The sequence below is a fragment of the Prenolepis imparis genome, unplaced genomic scaffold (genome assembly GCF_030444845.1).
Source record: "Prenolepis imparis isolate NDT839.2.m4 unplaced genomic scaffold, iyPreImpa1.0 SCAF_5, whole genome shotgun sequence".
In the NCBI taxonomy this organism is placed as follows: Eukaryota; Metazoa; Arthropoda; class Insecta; order Hymenoptera; family Formicidae; genus Prenolepis; species Prenolepis imparis.
Window position 1 is genome coordinate 3,407,394 of NW_028141163.1, and position 23,202 is coordinate 3,430,595.

Genomic DNA, 23,202 nt, shown 5'->3' on the forward strand with positions numbered 1-23,202 from the left:
TTTGTGAAAATAATCGCGCGATTATTTATCTAATGAAAAAACGTAGAAAAAGTAAAACGTAATAAAAAAAATTAAGCTAACAACGTAATGGAACATTTACGGTTTACATTATATATTATAAAAACTTTTAATTATTAATTTTCTGATTATTCCTAATTGTCTGATTATATCTTTGAAGACTATATATATGTAAATATTTATATGAAAACATTATTAATTATTTTTTATGGTCCATACAACAAATATAGCTTAAAATTATTTTCACAATAATTGTATAATAAATATATTCATTGTTGCTTGTTCGTTTTACACTTACATTTCTTAGAACTATACTTTTAATAATATATTTTGCGACGAGCAGTTTTGAGAGCAATTTTGACGGTATAAAATGGGGGAAACGTAAAACGTATACGTATATATAATAACCAATTTCTTACGTATAACGTTACTTTCATTTTTAATTGTTTGAACATTGTTTTGTTAAAACCAATCCAAATGATTGCACGATCGGAGGTTGTTGTCGCGAAATTTCGGACAGTCCTTTGTCCATCGCTATCATTTATAGCGCGCGTCTCTACCCTTCTTTCATTTAACGTAAAGTCTAAGTAAACTTATAGTGATGATGGAGCTTATAAAAGAACTTCTCGACTGCTTGCTTATGCGATATGTTCGATCATCTTCGATCGAGCCGTAAATCGCATTTCGCAACTTTCCTATTATCGTGGCAAATCTCGCAGGTGTATTTCGATATAATTCTAGCCAATTTGACAGAATCTTATTATCATTTGTTCGATTTTATTAACCATATTATACTGGCGGAAGTCCCGGAGAAGAGACCCACCAATCCGAACACGATCAAAAATATATTCTTGATTAGCGTGATTTTCAAACGGCCGAAATCCTTTTTTGGCCACAGTATGCATATTTCGATAATGGCCGGGAAAACGATGCTAAGAGCGGATAAATGGAGCGCGCCGAAGAAGGCCATGAATTCGCCGAGCTTCGGTTTAATTGCCAAGGCGACTGAAATAATATAGAGATGCTCTAAATAAACTTGCAGGAAGAAATATTAATCTTCAAAGAGATGTCTCGAATGCAATATTTGATATGTGTCTACTTTTTTTTTAAACATTACATGCTAATATACTTACTTGTAATGTTATATATTTATATGTTGTGTAGAAATTTTCTCTCACGGAATTTTTTCTTTTTATTATAGTTTACGAAATATATATTATTCACCGATCTAGGAGATATCTTATTAAATGTTACTTACATGTTAGTGCTGGAACAAAGATCCGACAAAAGTACTTGCAGAAATGTTTCCAAGTCTCCCTCTGTACATACCTATATACCAGCTGGGCAAAATAGGTGTTCCATAGAATTTCAACGAGCATATAAATTTGTAAAGTGTACGTGATGATTATGGCAACTAAAAACATATTCTTAATACTTTGAGGCAGACTGCAAACAAAAAATATAAAAAAATAGATGTATATATAATTATATAAATATATCTATATAATTTCTTTATAATATAATATAATATAAAAATAATTCCGTCGTCCTAAATTAGATATACGTATTTAATTATAAATTCGAGAAGTGTTTTTATAATTTTATACAAATAGATATTAGTTTCTCGCGCTGGAGAATTTTAGCAAATGAAATAGAACAAATGCTTCTCACAAAACATTGCGAGAGTAAAAATAAAATGACATTGTAATAGCTTCTCTGTAAATATCTTATTGATATTATTTCATTTCACTTACTCGTTCTCCTGTGATATATTTAAAGTAACGTTTCTCGCATATTTCGAATAGCCATTGACTCCGTCTTTCGAATAGCCATTGACTCCGTCTTTCGAATAGCCATTGACTCCGTCTTTCGAATAGCCATGGACTCCGTCTTTCAAATAGCCACTGAGTCTGTATTTCCAATAGCCATAGAATCCGATAATTAGGTACAAAATAATAATCACACTTATTCCTATATTTAGCTCACCGCGGTAGCGGCCGAAAGATTTTGTCTTTATGTTGTTTGCCAGAGCTATAATCTGCATAATACGGAAGAATAATAATATATAAACGAATCAAATTTTGTCATTGTTCGATTTTTGTAAAAGATATCCCAAAATAGACAGTAATATTTAAAAAATTTTACGGAAGAATAATAATATATAAACGAATCAAATTTTGTCATTGTTCGATTTTTGTAAAAGATATCCCAAAATAGACAGTAATATTTAAAAAATTTTACACTCATTTTAGAGACGTTAAATTAAAGAACGAACAGATTCGAATGAGGACAAATTGAGCTATAAAAATAACTCGAGATGCATCAGCGATTATAAATAATTGTACGTGACATCTACTTTGAATATCACTTCAATGTCAATTTCTTGTATATGTAAAAAAAATTCCATCTTTCCGAAATGAGATTGACAATATATTGTCTAAGAAAAATATATCCTTCTCCAGATACTTACCACACCAATGGCTTCTAATAGAAATAACGTCATCCCAAAGTAGAGGGCAAAATTTCTGAATGACCCAAACATCTCGGGCATCGATGACTTATCGTGAAACATGAACGATAAAAGCAGACTGAGACTGACGATTGCGAAAAGATTCTGTAGCGTGATAAACATCGCCAGTAACTTGTCATTTCTAATGCAGTTGATCAATATCAGTGGAACAAATAAAAGAAGCATATGAGTGTTAATCGGTAAAGGCTTCCAGTAGTAATCTAACACCTGCGTACATGGGGAAAAAAATTACAATTGAATGCGCTGCTTTAATTCGCTGATGATTTTGTTGAACTCGCTCGTATTAAATCGTCTACGATATATCGTAGAATGCTAAATATCGATTTCTTATTGCAATTTGATTTTTTCTTTTATCTCGATTTACCTGTTCTATATTTGTTGTTATAAATATAATATAAACGCAGCAAATTCCCAATTGATATATTACCATAATGATGTCTATAAACCATCTGGAAGTAATATAGCACTCTTTTAAGATCATTTCTTATTACAATTTATAATTGCGAACTCGTGCACGTTTTTCTATTATAGTATAAAACTTTTAGAAATCAAAATTATATGCTTCTCTCTTTCGTATCGTGATTAATTACATTTTTTAACTTTTATATAAACACAAATGACAGAACAACACGTTTAATATATTTTAAAAGTCAAATACAAAAAAATTTATCATTAATATTTATAATCAAATAATAATGCAACGAGATTAGCAAACGAGATACAGGGGCACAATAATATGAACTAAATCATTTAATTTAAATGACTACCATTAACTAATTATTTGCAACTATTTTATGTAAAGTAGCTATAATTATCTTGAAAAAAACATTATTTCATATACATTATATTTTATAACATTATTTCATTAACATTATTATTATATAAATACATTTATTTTAGACATGAAAGTACTATAATAAGAGCCAGGCGTAAATATTAAGCGCAAAAAAATTTTTTTTTAATTTCTCTTTAATTATTGAACGTTTCGGTCGTTTCCTTGGGTCATTTTCAGCAGATAGACTAAGAAAATTCAGGTGATTTGTATGTCCTGAGTATTTATCAATACTGTTTTGTATGTCATTGAGGTCGGGAAGATCCAAAGAAAAGACCGAAACGTTCAAAATAATTAAAAACAATTTTGTCTAGTATCTGCGCTTAGCTGTTATTAGTCCTTTTATATCTGAGTTTATATTTATATATTAAAATTTTTTCCAAAAAATTTATTATTATTTATTTCGTACGCTCAACACATCGCGATAAAAAAGTTCAAGATCAAAAATGTCTTATATACGTATATTCAACTACTATTCTCTGTTTGCTAATTTATTATTCTTTATCATGAGATTGTTGGAATAAGAGAATAAGATATGACGTGTACAACTATCTCATATACATGATACCATGCTTTGTCGACTTGTTAATAGAACAAGTACGAGAATACTTACGGGACACACTTCGCTAACCATTGAAAGCATTTAGGACCATGCTTAAGAGCTTGCTTCATGCTATCCGGATAGCCGTGTGTATCAGGAACTTTTAACCGTTTATACAATTTATACTCCGACCTTATGCGTATGTGCAAACAGTGGATGCACAACATTGCTATGACTATCGCAGCTATGGAGCCGACCATGAGGCTGCTATTGTCAAACACGTTCGGCATTGCTAGGATCCCTATACCGAGACTTCCTTTCAGCAAGTGAGTCAAGGTATCTAAATTTCTGAAAGAAAAAATATTCCCGCATTATATGAAACGTTAACCGTTATGGAAGATGTTTCTGTACCACTATTTTTTTTTTTTTTTTTTTTTATAAATTTGAAGTGTAACTTTCTCTCTCTCTCTTTTCCTTCTTCGATTAAATTTTAAAAGAAGGCATTAAAAGAGACAGTGTGCTTATTTAACCTTCGTATTTCGACTATTTGATTGCGAATTATGTTAATTCTTTTACATCTTAATTATATTTTGACCTCATATCTTAAATTGTAAACAGATACAATAAATTTTGGGGAGGGAGGAGGGACAATGTAACGAGAATTGAATTTTATCACAAGAGACAAAGTATTATTACGTTTTTTAAATATAATGTTATTATCTTTTAAATATAATGTTATCTCTGCAAAGCGATTAATTCTAATTTGCACTCACGTAATTGGATTTGGTGTGTTCTGATACTCATGAGAATCATGATCCTCCTCATCTGTGGTATTTGGACTTGAAGGTATTACAATCCTGCTATTGTCCTCAGGATTCGAAGACAATACGGCATTGTCTACGTTGCTCGAAGTTGATGCCTCAGTTATTGAGGATGTACCAACTTCTTTGTCATCCCTGTATATAAATTTTATCACATAATGTCAACGCGAAAGATGTCGCGGAGAGAAATTAAAATGTCGATGTCTTTCAGATAAGAAAAAATGATTTTCTTTAATTACAAAAATAAATTTTAATTATAAAAAAATTTTTCGATAATATATTAAATATTATTTAATTGGATCGTACCTAAGAGAATTCTCTTTGGAGTCGATCGGCTCCAAACCTATATCTTCTTCCTGCTTGTTCTGCGTGGCCTCATAAAATTCTTGCATGGCCTCATAAAGTTCTTTTAACTTGATGTCCAGCTTTAATAGAGATTCTCTTTAATAGAGATTTTTGAAGATTCTGTAGATTTTGAATCCATTTTTATTCGATTAATCGTATATTTATATAGCAAAAGTATATAAATGAGTGATCAATAATTTTTTGTAATTATTACGTGACAGTAACCAATAAAAATTTAAGATAAAATAATACAAAGCAGAACGTGTGAAGAAGTGTAACGGACTGTAATAAGACACGCGTTTGTCTTACAATTGTGCCTTTGCCCTGCTTTATTCTCTCATAATAACAAACACATATGACATACATGTGACTTTCTCGCTAGCTTAGAAATATAAACAGTGTGTTTCTGTGTGTTTCCTACACAAATCATTTTAAATTCAATTTACTCATTCAAAGTTTATATATGTAACGGATCTCTAATAGATATGTCTCTTTCTCTTTCAGTTCACATTCCATTTATAATTAAAAATTAAGTTATCAAAATATATATTTAGCAACGTACTATATATAGAAATTAATTTTAAATTAAGCAATTTACACATTACGATTGCATTATGCAACATTAAATTAAATTAAATTAAATAATTAATTTTAATTTAATTATTTTTTTTTAATTAATAAATTAATTGTTAATTGTGTATCTCGTTGATGTGCATTTATTAGTGTAGCTGCTTCTAATATTTCAATAAAGATGCATAAATAAAAAAAACAATTATACGTAAAATAGTATAAAAGTTGCAACTTGACTGTACTTACGTCAACGTCTTGTATATTTTTTGTATATTTTTGAATGTTTTTTGTTTTCTACGTGATATGCAAAATATTTCTATTTTTTTTTTAAATTTTGTGATGTTTTGACGCAACGTCAAAAAATTTTCTTCGAAATTTTTACTTTCCTTCATTGCCGAAGAATGAAAATCTATATTTGTCTATGTGCAATAAGTAGATATTCATAAATACATTATGAAGAATTTTATTATATGAAATTCTTCCCTCATCCCATTTCGCATTTACGTGGATAACAAATCCTGTCAACAGTCCTGATGAATTAATGCAACGTTTCTTTCTCAGAAGATTTTTTAAACGTTTTTAAAAATCTTTAATAATCTTACAGAAAAATCATTACGATAAAATATCTTTTTTCTTTTTGTCTTTGCGGTCGAAAATGGATTAAGAAGAAAATAACGCGAAAATTAGAAAACTATAGATTTATAGATGATTGAAAGATGATAAAAACACATGCTTGTCATGAATATTAATTTTTAAACAATTGGCACATCTACGTATTCGTATTTACTGTAAAAGATCCTTGTTTAACGAACTAGCTAGGATAAGTTTACTCTGTTATTAGTTATTGTATGTAACAATTAATATATAGTAGCCACAATGTGAGGCTAGTAATTACCCAGCGAGAAATGATTGGTCGAATCGACGTCGATTTGATCGGCATTTCTCTCTGTGCCAATGAGAAACGAACAATCATGAAGAGAATTGTCGATTTTTTATTTCTATTATTTATTATAGATTTATTTATTTATTTATCATTTTTTTTAACATATTTAATATTTTTATTATATCCATCTTAATCAATTAATCAAATTGATCTATTTTTTACAGTTTTTTCGATGATGATTTGCAAAAGATGCGCGTAATGCAAGAGATAGTTCTACATTCAATATATAACCGCGAGAATATATTATATTTAAGAAAATGCACATGTGAAAGAGGCATACTATGCATATATGTATATAGCATTTATTATTATATACTGTATGCTTCTGTTTTCACTTATAAAAATCATATATTTAAATTCTGACTCTCTGAGATTCTTTTTTTTAAATATTATTTATATATATTTAATATATTAAACAATATATATAATATATATTAATGTATTATATAATATATATTATTATTCAGATTTTAATATTATATAATTTAACTATTATACAAATAATATAATTTACGTGAATTAATTTATATAAATGATTAATTTTTACATAACTGAAATTTATAGAATCAACACTTAATTTTTTTGGCGATAGTCTATGAGCATTTTTGTTAAAGAGCCATCGAACTGTCTTTTAACTTTTAATCGAATCGATATCAAGTTTCGTAAGCATGTGCCGTCTCATAATAAAATGTTTTAATCATCGACTAAACTCACTAAACTATTAATTAACAGAAAGTCGATAATAGTAATAGTATGCACTTACAATTAGCCTAAGATAATTAGACTAAATTAGCGAATCTGCAAGATTTCGTATATATGTCAGATGATTATTGACTATTAATATATGATTCATAAATTACGAAAAAATTATATTATAAAAGATACTCTTTCTCTAAAATTATCTAAAAACATATAGTCTAAAATTATCCTATAAAAGATGGATTCTATTTTTCACATATAAAATAGTATATTAAATGATGTCCGATGTACATTACATTTGTTCCGTGAGATCGTTACTAATCTACAATTTGCATCGCAACTATCAGTACAATAGTCATTATATTGCTTCTACTCATTTTGCTTCTAATGATAGGCTTGTTGTAAAGATTTTCATTCGTTTTGTTTGGTATTATGCTATTATTTTGATAACAACTATATACTCAGAGCGAGGCAATATACTTTATATTATATTTGTCGATAGTAACGCATTAATTTATGGCGCGCATAAAAATTAACCAAATGTGTTGTTTTATAACACATATATATATATATCTCCATTATAAATATCAATACAATTTTAATTATAAATATTCCTAGTAACAGGACTTTATATTTTTCACATCGCTTATAAGACTAATTTAAAATTTGCTTAGATAGGAATAATTCGACATTATTCCTCGTCAACAATGTAATGCATTAGGAATAATTATTAATACTCAACAATAATAATAATACCTTCCGATTTAGGGATACTTTCGAGTTGAGATGCTTTCGCAACCTGAGAAATACTTTACAATATAATGATATTTTTTTCAGTCTAAGATTATGTTAGATTGACATATTAGATACTTTGCATTTTGTCGAAGAGAATTTGCTAAATGTCAAACAAAATAAAATTATAAATATGTTATAAAATTAAAAATATGTATTACGTTAAATAAAAATATATCTTAAATGGCTCGCACGATATTCGTAAAAAGATATTGTAAAAGTGACCGCGCGGTTATTCATCGAATAAAAAGACATAAAGAAAGTAAAACGTGAAAAATGCAAAAAAAGCTAACAACGTAATGGAACATTTACGGTTTACATTATATATTGCAAAAACTTTCAATTATTAATTTTCTGATTATTCCTAATTGTCTGATTATATCTCTGAAGAGATTTATATATATGTAAATATTTATATAAAAAAATTATTTCCATAATAATTATACATAAATAGATTCTCTTTTGCTTGTCCGTTTTATACTTATATTTCTTAGAAATATACTTTCATTTATATACCCTGCGACGAGCATTTTTGAGAGCAATTTCGATGGTAGAAAATGGAACGTATATGTATATATACATATAATAACTTATTTCTTACGTTTCATTTTTAATTGTTTGAACATTGTTTCGTTAAAACAATGTCTTTAGACAGACTCAAGTCTTATAGTCGATGCTTCTGGAAAAATTTTCTTTTTCACAATTTTTTTTTAAATTTAAAAGATAAAATAGGATAAAACCGGGATAAAACTGTACAATGGCAGAATATAGAAAAATTTTACGAGATTAAAATATAAAATTTTCTATCAACAACGTATATAATATTCATACGTTTTTCACGATGAGGATTTCGCAATCGCGTTAATCATATTATTGATAAAATTTTATCCTGCATTTATATATTTAATAGTAACTATTTTTAGGCAAGAGAAATAAAGCATCGTGTTTCAGTTAAATCTTTGTTCTACCCTCTTTATCAAATATCAATGATTGATGCAACTTCATATTTTCTACTTTTACTACTTATTACTAATCAGTATGAATAAAATTTTTATGCGAAAAAATATGTTTATCTACGAATTTCTAGTATACGTTAGAATTTGTATTATAATACAACTTTGTTGCAACATTTTTAAAAAGAAATTTTAAAAAATATGCCAACCGTATTCGTGTTCCTAAGTACTCGTATCACCGAGATAAAAAGTTTAAGCGCGAATAATCGTCATTAGAAATTTATCGTAAATTCACCCGCTCGATATATATAGATAATTACATATATACTATAATAAACTGTTCGCACATACAGTATATATATTTATTTATATATTTAAATATATTTCATACTGTATACGATCAGTCTAATGCATAGAAAAAATGCATCTCTCTAAAGTGGGTGATAAGAACTTTTTACAAGAGACGCGCGACGATGATGTTTTCGCGATTACATCATCGATGCTTAGAAGAGTTTTCATCACAGATCGAACCATCCGATTGGATGATTGGAGATTGTCGCGAAATTTCACACAGTTCTTTGTCCATCGCTATCATTTATAGCACGCGTCTCTACCTTAGAGCATATAGACATGGAGGGAGAATAGTATATACTTTTCGGGAAACAAAAGTGTCCCCAAGATTGTGCGAGAGAGAAAGGTATAGTAATTCCTGTTTGTCCTCTATACGCGTGCGCTAAACTGGCAGACATAAATGACAGTTCTAAATTTCTTTTAAAATAGGTAACAATTGCATAGCAATAACAGTTGCTTGGAAACAACGCTTGCGCACAGAAGATAAATAGGAACTTATATCTTTCTCTCTCGCACAGATATTGTGGACACTTTCAGACCAGTATTCTCCCTCCATATCTATATGCTCTAAGGTCTCTACCCTTCTTTCATTTAACGTAAAATCTAAGTAAATTATGGCGGTGATGGAGCTTATAAAAGCACTTCTCGATTGCTTGCTTATGCGATATGTTCGATCATCTCAGATCGAGCCGTAAGCTGCACCTCGTAACTCTCCTATTATCGTGGCAAATCTCGCGGATGTACTTTGATATCATTCTAGTCAATTTGGCAGGATCTTATAATTAAGCGAACGATTTTATTATGTCCGCTATACTGACGTAAGTTCCGACCAAGAGACCTATCAATCCGAACGCGATCAGAAATATGTTCTTGATTAACGTGATTTTACAAGGTCCGAAATCCTGCTCCGGCCACAGTACGCATATTTCGATAATGGCCGGGAAAGCGATGCCAAGGGCGGATAAGCAGAGTGCGCCGAAGAGGGAGATGAATAGGCCGAGCCTCGGTATAGCGATCGCAAAGATGACTGAAATAATATAGAGATGTTCTATAAAGTCACAGAAAAAAATATTAATCGGGCATTTTCAAAGAGATGTCGGTCTCGAATGCCATATTTGATATGTGTCTACTTTTTTTTAGATACTACATGCCAATATACTTATTTGTAATGTTATATATTTATATGTTGTATAGAAATTTTATCTCACAGAATTTTTTTTTTATTAATTTACAAAATATATTATTCACCGATCTAGGAGATACTTTAGATGCTACTTACATGTCACGAAGGTAACAACGGTCCGCAAACCATACTCCCATAAAAGTTTGTGAGTCTTTACTCTGCGATCCAGATAGGTGTTCCATAGAATTTCAACGGGCACGTAAGCTTGTAAAGCGTACGTGATGAATATGGCAATCGCGAACATAATCTTAATACTTTGAGCCAGACTGTAAATAGAAAATACAAAAAAGTATATATGTATATAATTCCTTTATAATATAATATAATATAAAAATAATTCCGTTCTAAATTAGATATATTTAATTATGAATTTGAGATGTGTTTTTATACTTTTATTGAATAGGTACTAGTTTCTCGATTGCGAGAATTTTAACATTTTAATGAAATTTTAAGAAATGGAATTTTAATGAAATGGAACGAATGCTTCACGGCATTGCGAAAAGTAAAAACAAAATGTAACATTGTAACAGCTCTCTGTCAATATCTTATTGATATTATTTTGTTTCACTTACGTATCCTCCTGTGGTAGATTGAAAGTGACGCTTCCCTTAGCTTCAGATCCGTATTTCAAATACCCGAAAAATCCAATAATTATGTACAAAATAATAATCGCACTCATTCCTATATTTAGCACACCGTAATAGCCGCCGAAAGATTTCGGCGTTTTCATGTTGTTTTCCAGAGCAATAATCTGCGCAATACGAAATAATACTAATATATAAACAAATCGAATTTTTTACAGTACTCGGTTCTTGTAAAAGATATCTCAAAATAGACAGTAATATTTTTAAAACTTTACGCTGTTAGAAACATTAAATTGAAGAACGAACAGATTCGAATTAAGACACATTATAAGCTACAAAAATCTCGAAATACACCAGCGATTATAAACAATTGTACGTAACAACATTTACTTTGAATATCACTTCGGTGTCAATTTTTTGTATATGTAAAAAAAATTTCCATTTTTCCGAGATGAGATTGACAATATATTGTCCAAGAAAAGTATATCCTTCTCAGATACTTACCACACCGACGGCTTCTAACGCAAATAACGTCGTTCCAAAGTAGAGAGCAAAATTTCTGAATGACCCAAACATATCCCTTTCGGTGATCGATGGTATATCGTTAAACATGTACGATAAAAGCAGACTGAGACTGATGAAAGTGATAAAATTTGCTAACGTGGAAAACGGCGCGAGTAACTTGAGATTTCTAATATAGTTGATCAACATCAGCGGAATAAATAAAATAACCATATGAATCTCAATCGACAAAGGTTCCCAGTAGTAATCTGTCACCTGCGTACATCGAGAAAAAAAATTACAATTGAATTCGCTGCTCCAGTTCGATTTCTTATTGCAATTTGTTTTTTTATCGATTTACCTGTTTTATATTCGATGCTACAAATACAATATAAACGCAGCAAATTCCCAATTGATATGTTATCATAAAGACGTCTATGAAGCACCTGGAAATAATATAGCACTCTTTTAAGATTATTTCTTATTACAATTTATGGTTGTGGATTCGTGCATATCTGTATATTGTAATATATAACTGATTGAAATCAAAATTATATGTTTCTCTCTCGTGTCGTGATTGATTACTTTTTTTTAACTTCTATATAAGCACAATGACAGAACAACGCGTTTAATATATTTTAAATGTAAAATATAATCTAAAACAAATCTATTATTAATATTTATGATCAATAATAATGCAACGAGATTCGCAAACGAAATACAGGACGAGACTCAATAATATAAACTAAATCATTCAATCTAAATATCTAAATGATTACTATTAATTAATGTAATTGTAATTATTTGTAACTATTTTATGTAAAATAGCTATAATTATCTTGAAGAAAACATTATTTCATATACATTATTTCATAACATTATTTCATTAACATTATTATTATATATAATACATTTATTTAAGATATGAAAGTGCTAATAAGAGCCAGGCGCAGATATTAAGCGCAAAAAAAATTGTTTTTAAATTCCTCTTTAATTATTTTGAACGTTTCGGTCATTTCCTTAAGTAATCTTCAGCAGATAAACTAAAAAAATTCAATTGGTTTGTATGTTCTGAGAGTTCTCAGAAGATCAGTATTGTTTTGTATGCCATTGAGATCAATCCAAAGAAAAAACCAAAACGTTCAAAATAATTAAAAATGATTTTGTCTAGTATCCGCGCTTAGCTGTTATTAATCCTTTCATAGTTCTGAGTTTATATTTGTATATCAGAATTTTTTTCGAAAAATTTATTATTTATTTATATTATTTGTTTCGTTCATTCAACACATCGCGATAAAGAGTTCAAAAGTGTTTTATATACGTATATTCAACTATTCTCTATTTGCATATTTATTATTCTTTATCAAGAGATTGTTAGAATAAGAGAATAAGATATGACGTGTACAACTATCTCATATATTTGGTACCATGCTGTGTCGACTTGTTAATAGAACAAGCACGAGAATACTTACGGGGCGTACTTCGCGAACCGTCGCAAGCATTGAGGACCTTGCTCAAGAGCGTGCTTCATGCTATGCGGATAGCTCAATATAGGAACTTTTAATCGTTTACACAATTTGTACTGCGACCTTATGAGTATGTGCAAACAGTAGGTGCACAACACTCCTATGATTACTGTAGCTACGATGCCGACCAAGAAGCCGCTATTGCCAAACGCGTTCGGCATTGCTAGGATCCCTGTACCGAGACTTCCTTTCAGCAAGTGGACCAAGGTTTCGAAATTTCTGAAAGAAAAAATATTACCGCGTTATATGAAACGGAAGCCATTACGGAAGATGTTTCTGTACCACTATTTTTTTTTTTTTTTTTTTTTAAGTATAACTTTTCTTTCCTCGATTAAATTTTAAAAGGATGCGTTAAAAGAGACTGTTATTCAACATTTATTTTTCGACTATGTAACGAGAATTGAATTTTATCACAAGAGATAAAGTATTATTATATATATATATATATATGTTTTTAAAATATATAATGTTATCTGCAAAGCGATTAGTTAGGATTTGCACTCACGTAGTTGGATTTGGTACATTCCGATACTGATGAGGATCATAATCCTCCGCATCTGTGACATCTGAAAAGTTTAGAGGTGTTACGGCCTCGTTATTGTCCTTAGGATTCGAAGACGATACGGCTTCGACATTGTCTACGTCGTTCCAAGGTGATGCCTTATCAATTATTGAGGATGTACCAGTTTCATTTCTCTTCCTGTATATAAATTTTCATATAATATCAATGTGACAAAAGATATCGTGGAGAGAAATTAAAATGTCGATGTCTTTCAGATAAAAAAAAAACGATTTTCTTTGATTACAAAAATATAAATTTTAATTATGAAAAAATCTGAATTTTTTGTTTGTATATCCAATATTATTTAATTGGATCGTACCTAAGAGAATTCTCTTTGGAGTCGATCAGCTCCAAACGTATATCTTCTTCCTGCATGTTCTGCATGGCCTCACAAAGTTCTTCTAACTTTTCCAGCTTCTCTATAATAAAGATTTCTGAAGATTCTGTAGATTCTGAATCCAATTTTTATTCGATTAATCGTATATTTATATAGCAAAAGTATATAAATAAATAATCAATAATTTTCTGTAATTATTATATGACGGTATATAGCCGATAAAAATTTAAGATAAAATAATACAAAGCAGAAGATATAAAGAAGTGTGACGGACTGTAATAAGACACGCGTTTGTCTTACAATTGTGCCTTTGCCCTGCTTTGTTCTCTTATAATAACTGACACATACATGTGACTTTCTCGCTAGCTTAGAAATATAAACAGTATGTTTCTGTGTGTTTTTCCTACACAAACCATTTCAAATTCAATTTACTTATTCAAAGTTTATATGTAATAGACCTTTAACTTTTAATAGATATCTTTCAATTCACATTTTATTATTAAATTAAAAATTAAGCTATCAAAATATATATCTAACAACATACTGTATATAGAAACTAATTTTAAATTAAGCAATTTGCACATTAAGCATCGCATTATGCAACATTAAATTAATTTAATTAATTAATTAATTAGTTTTAATTTAATTAATTTTTATGAATTAATAGATGAATTGTTAATTGTGTATCTCGCTGATGTGCGTTTTCGATGTAGATGCTTCTAATATTTCGTTAGATACATAATAAAAAAAATAATTATATGTAAAATAGCAACATAAAAATAAAAATTGCAACATCATACTTGATATGTACTTATTACATTATTACTGGATTAAGAGACAGGAAAATATGTAAGAATCGACCTACGTTGACGCGGGGCGATCTGGTACATAAATCTTTAATCTGTGATTGACGGATGTGAAGCAATGGAATAAAGGAAAAATATCAATTGCGAATTTGTTGTACACGCGGGTTTAATGCATTCTTCGCGAACTGATTGCTCTTAATTATTGCATTGAGGTCAAATGCAACTTGAGGTTAATTTGCTGAAGGTTGCACTCGGTATCCTCGCACTTCGCTATTTACGCCTTTGACTGTTTCGCGTTGTTGAACCAACGATTGATCTCGCGCCGCGAGGACAAAGTCTATTCTCGTAATAAAATACTCGCTTTTAGCAGCATGTGCAACGGTACGCTTTTTTGACATTTAAAAATAGATACATGGGTTTAAATTAATTATTACAGAGATTAGAATGGAATATAGAAGAGAATTTTAATGTATAAATATATGTATGCACGTTTAATTTTTTTATAAAATTATTTGATAATTAATTGGGCTAAACAAAGTAGCGCAATGCGCTGCATTAGAGAATTTTAACGTGCAAATAGCTCAATAATAAATGCAAACATCTAATTTTAGGAGAAACCATTTCTATTCTAAAGTCATGGTCGCGATAGAAATATCCAGGAAAAAGGAAATCATTATCTAATTGGCACAGATTTGCTTGAAGACAGCGTGTGTTCTAGACAATTTACGCTGTTGAATGTTGTAACTATAATAATGTGTGTCATTTGAAGGAAATTCAAGTAAATGCAATTTACTGGAAATGTTCTTAAAAATTCTTTTTATTAATTTTGTAGATATATAAAATTATTTGTATGTATATGTGTGCATTAATGTATTGTTAATGTTTTTGATCATTTCTATTCTATAAATTTATATCTTATATTTCAGCATAATTTCTTATCAATATTTATTATTGTTTGTTGAGTTTTTAACTGGATATCAACGCTTTGACTATCTTTTACTTCAAAATTTATTTGCAAATTTTTTGATAGATTTTTGGAAATTTTAAGACTCACCTATTGCAGTCTTAATCAACTTTCAATAATCGCTGACATAGGTTGTGATTTTCTCCGTTTGCAGTTTATGCCTATATAGAAATCAAACAAAAATTTCCCTTAGATAATGCTCACATTAGCCTTTGTGATTATTTCATCAAACACAACATTTTAAAATATAGCTGTATCGCAATCATTAACACACAAATACGATTGCACTATAAATATTATGTTAATAATTATATATAAAATTAATACCATTAATTATATATAAAATGGATATGACCGAAATCAAAACGTATAATATTATTACGTTACGTATGTACATATTATCTAATTTGCCAGCATGAACGAATATTCGTTTAAGCGCGTATTGAATATGATAGAAGCGGGGGAACGAAGGGATAAAAGTAGAGTTTAAGTTTATTGTAATCGATCCTCCTAATTCTTACTTCCTCGACGCGCATTGGGGGGACCTGATGAGTTATGTAGCCTCATGCTTGGGACAACGTGGCTGGAACATGCCCGGTGTACTAATTTTAGAGAGACCATCGGAAGAGTTCTCTTTACCAACATTATTATCTTGACAGGTGTCATGCTATTTCAGAAGTGTGACAAACAGTGACGCGGATATAAACGAACCCTGCAACGCTATATTTAAAGAAAGAAATATGTTTACGAGAATTGCTTTGAGAATTTATTATATATATTGTATATATTTATGGCATTATATTTAATAAGTAAATATAAAATTCTCATTGTTTAAACCCTCTTGCAAAAATATTTTCGAATATGTTCATGAAATATATTAGCTACGTAACAATTAAGTCAAACAGATTGTAAGATTCAAGGACAATAATAAATACATCTCTTTTATGTAATAAATAATATATAACAAATCGTATGGCAAACGTGATCGGTACATAAAATTGCATTGCATTCTTTCTCTATAAATAGCTTTCAGTAAAGGGATAAGTTACAATATACATAAATTAGTTATGATCAGCTCGTGTTATAAATAATAGTTACGTGGTTTTAGGCCTTGACGAGGCCAAAAACCACGTAACTATTACGTTATACATTTTGTGTTATATTTTTCAAAATAAGTGAAAAAAATAAATTGAAGAAAAATATTATAATATTTAAAAATCAATCTTTACGAGATGAAATTAATGTGTAATATTCATAAAGCTGATAATTATAGCTTAACTTAAAATAAAATGTAACTGTATCGAGAGCATTGCAGTCAGTACTCTTCCATCCATTTAATCGGTCAATTTATTGAGTTCTGCGCTGACGCATTGTTAGATTTATCCAATGCAAATTGAATAGAAAAGAAAGTAAGATGCATTTTTTTTATAGATACGATTAGATTAATTATTAAAATCGTTCACTATCGAAAATGCGAGAGGGTAGATGAATCGTGATTAAAACAAATATTCTCTAATTCATTATGTTATATTTTAGATTTATTAATATTAATATTATATTATTAATAGAATACAGATTTATTAATATTAATATTAATATTAATATTAATATAATACTCATTATATAATACTCAATCATAAGTTAAGATATGTTGAAATCAATCGCGGTTTAAAAAATCAAATTTTAGAATAAAATTTTATATATATAATTAATGAGAAAAATTTAATTCAATTTTACTTTTAGAATAAAATTTATTTTAAAATTATTTTTGTCAAAATAAAAGACGAACAGAAATGTAATAAAATAGAAATAAGAAACATCAAATAAAATAAAAAACATACATGATGCAAAAATGATATAATGACTAAACAAAATTTTTCTGCACAACTGGAAAATTTGTCACTGCCATTGGTGAATCCTCAACGTGGTATCAATTGAATTGAATAAGCGGTTAAATGCTCGGTTATTACGTAACAATTCCTTCATCGATCTTAATAATGGTCACTTAATCATAACGTAAAGTGGAGATTTATTTCATTAAAGAACTAGAATAAATTGTTCTGACTTTTTGTGGCAGGTGCAACGGCTTCCAAAGATATTTGCCAATTGTTCTACTAATATGATTTAATTATACAGTTAATTCACCCGGCATTTCCGTGAAAATATCACATCACAATTAATTAAATAGATAAATTTCATAAATCGAAATATTTTTTTGTGTGTCTCTGCATAATTTTTTTTTTACGAAGAGATTTTATCAGATTTTATAAATTTTATCAGATCTATAAATTGCTAAGAGAAATTTTCGTTTTATTTTTTCACAAATTTTTAACATTTTCAAATATGAATATTTTCATGGCTTATTGTCTCGTACATTTTATATTCAAACAAAAATATTTCGCATATATTGACATAGGAGAAAATTAATACATGTAATACATTGCATTGAACATGACATGATTAAATGTGCATAAATGTCCTAAGCAAATATCAAAATCTATGTTAATATCAATATAAATAGGATGTGTCTAGTATATACCATATGTTTACAAATTAATTCTTGATTTTAGCATTATTATTATAGTTGCGGGATACTTCACGAAGAGGATAATATAGTCATACATTTTCGCAATATTTTTTAACAAAATTCTATAATTTATCACAAAAAATTTAATAATCAACATCAATTTTGTAATTATATATAGAAGTAGTAATTATACACAAAAAAGTCTAGAATTAACTAGCTTAATGGATAGACTTTTTGCGAGCGTTTGAACGCCGCTAAAGGAGAATCTGTCATCATTGGTGACATAATAGCCAATCGTTAGGTACATTGTCACTGATAATAGGGACCGTTGATGTGGTGCTTGAAAGTAGTTATAGTTATGATCAACGAGTACATGATTAGGGTTGAAAAAATGGACCAATTACGATGATATTTTAATATTGTGAAGAAACGTTAGCTTTAACGTGAAAAAGAAATAATAAAGAAAATGACAAATGGTGAAATTTGCATTTCTCGAAAATGATGATGTATTACTAACTAACTGTCAAAGGGGTCCACTTTTGCTCTTCGTTTCGGACGTAAATTTTGTGCCTTTTTCTTGGCGCGCGCGCGTTGGAATTCGACTTACCGGATTAAATGCATCCGTAAACGCGACGGCAACCCTCGGCGGATGTAAAGTCGATTCTCTCTCCGAGGAAGCAACTGCCTAGTAGTTGGCAGTTAATGCGTCAGCGACCGAGGATGTCTAGCGACTGTCCCGCACCACTTAAATTTCCACTGTACGCATTCGGCATATAGCAACATATAGCAACTTGTCACGTGACGCACGGCTAGTTATAAAACGGCATCTCGTAAATGCACACGAACGGTGATTTATAGATACCGCGAGTCCATTTTCCGCGTCGAGTGCTTCTGCTTCTTCGTGGATCCGCGCGAAAGGATTTCATAAAGAACGATATATGATCGCCGATAACGTCGATTGATTTTGTGCGATTTAGCGAGTGTTACACGAGCGAAGTCTTGAATCTCTTTCGGCAATTCGCAGTAATTGCTCTTCTTATCAGAATTGCTTCAAGATTAAAATAACCATATTCTTAATTTAATTAAAAAATTTTATAATTATAATACACTGAGAATTTTCTCTTAGAATTTACCCTGAAAATCATGGTAATCGTGGGACAATATGGTATGGAAAGAATTTTATGAGAATTTTTCTGATTAATATTTATCACAATAAAAATAATAATATCTGTCACAATAAAATATAAAACATGTTTGTTTAATATATTTTACTAAACTGCGCATAGTAAAATTAATCAAACCTATTTTATATTTTATTGTACCATGATTTTCAGGGTAAACTCTAAGAGAAAATTCTCTCTGTGTACTCTTACATAACATAACATATAATAATATATAAATACTCTCTCTCTCTAGTGTCTTTGAAATCTTTAATATCAAAAGTAATGTTAAATGCGTCCTTAATAAGAAAAAATATGAATAAAATAATTAATCTAAATATGTGTGCACGACAACATGATTGTGTGTTGGTGACATGCAACGCGTGAGATGCGAAGATTTATGCGATCAGTGCACGTGGTACATTAAAGCACGATAATAGTGATTGATGAGGAAATATATTCACGCTCTCTATGTGGTTATAATATTAATATGCAATTATTAACTCATGTCTTATTTCGATATCTCTAATTATTATCATAGAAATTTTGAAATTTAGTACATTTTGAAAAATTTTGTATAACAATTGCTTTCGTTGAAATACATACATTACACTTTGCGAAGTGTTTTTCATGTATAGATAGATGTGAAGTTTGTTATTTAATTTTTCTGTTATTGTTGTTATGCTCACCGAGATAAAATCAATATTTTAACGGCTTCATTTATGTTTAGCATTCGCATAAGACAAAGACGACTAGTTAATTTTTGTAAGCTTAATTCATATTTCCAAGAAGGTGTCAACATTTATCTCTTCCAAGATTATGTAACGTCTGCTGATTAATCTTCGGAAAAGTCGCGAGGAAGTTACGCTACGCGTCAAACGATGGGGAAGAATTTGACTGCTAAAATTAAAACCAAAAGATTGTCACTGATCGATGACAGCGCTGACAGATCAGAGGTGAAGCGTAATCAATAAAATATTCGATAAAATACATGTCATGGAAGAAACATGAGAACATCTAATCTATGCAAGTAGTGCACGAGCGTGTCGATTGAATTAAAATGCTTTTTGTTATTATTTTTTTGGATATTTGATTTTTTAGAATATTATATATTAGATAAATTATTATTTATTATTATTTATTTTTTAGATATTTGATTTATATCTACGCAAGAGAAGAGATTATAAATTGTTGATAGAGCTTAATCATGTTGCGCACGTACATATATCGAATCTCTGACACTTTATAAAACAGATAAGTATATAGGAATCGATTTCTCACCGAACTCTCAGTGCAGAACTTTTGTTTAACAAAGTCTAATCTCTCTCAAATATATTATTTTGAATTGATTAGAGTCTCTCCAAATTTTAAAAATGTCAGTGATTAAAAAAAATTGTCTGTTGCTACTAAGATTCTGTCTAACAATTCATAATAACTTAAACTTGAAAATAGATTTCACGGACTAGATTTATGTTAGAACTCTCTTAAGATTTGCGATTAGATCGATGTCAGACCATCACGAGAATTACGTAAGTCAGACGTATCGCTATATCGACACATTTTCCTATGACGTTGCGATCGATACGATCTGGAGATGACAATTTTTTTTAATCGCTGGTATTTTTAAAATTTCTTCCTCACGTATAATAAAATTCAATTCTCTGTAAAATCTGCACAATTCCATTCTCAACTCAAAATTTAATTTATCATAATGCTTTAACAAGTGATAATAAAATTTAAGTAAAATCTACAAAAGTGATGTAAGTGATATAAGTGAAGATTGAATGCATATATAATTTATTTCTCTTGATACAATGATTTTTAGTGACTTTGGTAGATATAACTATGACATGATCAACAATATACTAAACTGATACTAAACAATATAATAAAACTGATAACAACCTTTTAGGGCATATATAATTTTGACATAAAGAGCGTTTTCTCTCTTTACTCTTTCAACTGCATATTACATCGAACATACTTATACAAATCTCTTTGTTTCTCAACATAAGGAAGCGTACCATTATTTTAAAAACTCCTATGAGAAACAAAATTGCACGTGAATGTATTTCAATGTTTATAAGATTGCGAGCATCTTCGTAAGAAAATATTGCGTATAAAGATATTACACCAAGAAATAAATATCATAGCTTGTGATCCAGATTGATTTCGATCGTAAGTAGCATTATTATTACTATATTAATCGCAATCAATCGTTAATCTAAACACGTGCCAGATATGTTTTTCAACATGACATGTACACCAATCGGACCGCAACCTCGTGCAACTTACGTTCAAGCTTATGAGCGAAATCCGTTTTCGAGGCACTTTATCACAGGTTATAACATAGGTATATGGTAACCTACGACTGAGGGATGAAAAATGTACTCGTGTGTGTATATATATGGGTGTACACACCTTTCAACCCTCTGACCGCGCATTCGGCAAAGTGTATGCGTGTGTGTCCATGTGTGTGTGCAACGAGAAAATTGTGCTACGCGCGGCTACGACCGCAATGTCTTTCACTGTCTGTGAAAATTAGGGACGGATTCCCTTCGGGTCACGCGGGGGGTAACTACCCTCTTCGCGATCTATACGATAATAATTTCCAGGGACATCTGGTAGCGGGTAGGGTAAACAATCCACCTGACTTGCGCATAGAGAGTATTTGCCTGGTTCTACTGACCGGTCAAAGTGGGTCGTATCGATGGTAAAAATTGCATAATATATATACGTCTACAAAGATAAAGTAACATTTAATCGTTTAAAAAAAGAGAGAAAAAAATCAATAAATAAAACGTAATAAAATTCTTTTCTGTCTTAATAGATATACGCATATAGCGAAATCTAAAGATGTTACAAGCTCTTCAAAAAATTAAAACACACCTTTTTTCTCTCTTATCCTGCCAATCAATTCTATTTTCGTGAGTAAAATATTTAATTTTGTTAAAAATAAATATAGTTAATATTTAAAAATGTTTTAAATATTTTTTAGCCTTCATATAAAGATCTTATCGATTATTTTCCATTCCTATAATTATGATCGTGTCATTACTATGTCACGAACGAAATAAGGTAAGAGAGCGAGATCTAACATTTCATCGAAAATGACTACGCTCTCTTCTCCTAAACATGAATAAATAATTATAAAAATGATTCACGAAAAGAAACCTTTGTACAATTATTAAATATGGCGTACAGTGTAAAACTGATATCATAACAATTCATAACTAAATATTTTGCTGGCTCAAGAAAAAGAATACGTTTCGTCGTATGTATTCAAGCATACAATAATATGATATTTATTTGTACATAATCAACATTGACCGTCTGGAAATGAATCTATGTAAAATAAAGATAATACAAGATGGCATTGATAAATGCGTTTTTAGATAGTGACTTATATCACTGAAATATCGATTTTTGTTTCTTACGTAAGGTTTCGTCGCGTGGTAAATGTATATCACTACATAAACACTATTTTTTCTATCATCTTAAAGCTCAATAAAAACAGCGATCGAAAGTGTATATATGTATATATATATGTACAATTTTATAACTATATAATAAATAAAACAATCATGATTAAATTCAAAAATTTTCTACAATGTATCAACAATTTTGAAGAAGAATACATAAAATTGAAGCTTGAGG

At 29.6% G+C, this 23,202-nt stretch overlaps 2 protein-coding genes across 8 annotated transcripts; both read right to left on the reverse strand.

The window, feature by feature from the left end:
* Positions 1–375: 375 nt before the first annotated feature.
* LOC145936443 (proton-coupled amino acid transporter-like protein acs) lies at positions 376–5,646 on the reverse strand. The gene is made up of 8 exons (XM_083038686.1): positions 5,049–5,646; positions 4,695–4,877; positions 3,994–4,269; positions 2,913–2,997; positions 2,489–2,755; positions 1,773–2,056; positions 1,277–1,464; positions 376–1,023 (listed from the first exon to the last, which is right to left on the reverse strand). The coding sequence occupies exons 1-8, from the start codon at positions 5,132–5,134 to the stop codon at positions 782–784; spliced, it is 1,611 nt and encodes a 536-aa protein (XP_082894812.1). The 5' UTR covers positions 5,135–5,646; the 3' UTR covers positions 376–781.
* A 139-nt stretch (positions 5,647–5,785) lies between these two features.
* Positions 5,786–23,120, reverse strand: LOC145936444 (proton-coupled amino acid transporter-like protein acs). Of its 7 annotated transcripts, none has more exons than XM_083038688.1 (11): positions 21,967–23,120; positions 18,993–19,433; positions 15,949–16,019; positions 14,071–14,170; positions 13,695–13,889; positions 13,136–13,408; positions 12,025–12,109; positions 11,667–11,939; positions 11,151–11,329; positions 10,675–10,844; positions 5,786–10,422 (listed from the first exon to the last, which is right to left on the reverse strand). In XM_083038688.1, the coding sequence occupies exons 4-11, from the start codon at positions 14,133–14,135 to the stop codon at positions 10,178–10,180; spliced, it is 1,485 nt and encodes a 494-aa protein (XP_082894814.1). In that variant the 5' UTR covers positions 14,136–14,170; positions 15,949–16,019; positions 18,993–19,433; positions 21,967–23,120; the 3' UTR covers positions 5,786–10,177. The 7 variants fall into 7 exon arrangements, with proteins under 7 accessions (XP_082894814.1, XP_082894818.1, XP_082894813.1 ...); XM_083038692.1 differs by having other exon boundaries at positions 14,071–14,165; positions 21,841–23,120; XM_083038687.1 differs by having other exon boundaries at positions 21,841–23,120.
* Positions 23,121–23,202: the final 82 nt, after the last annotated feature.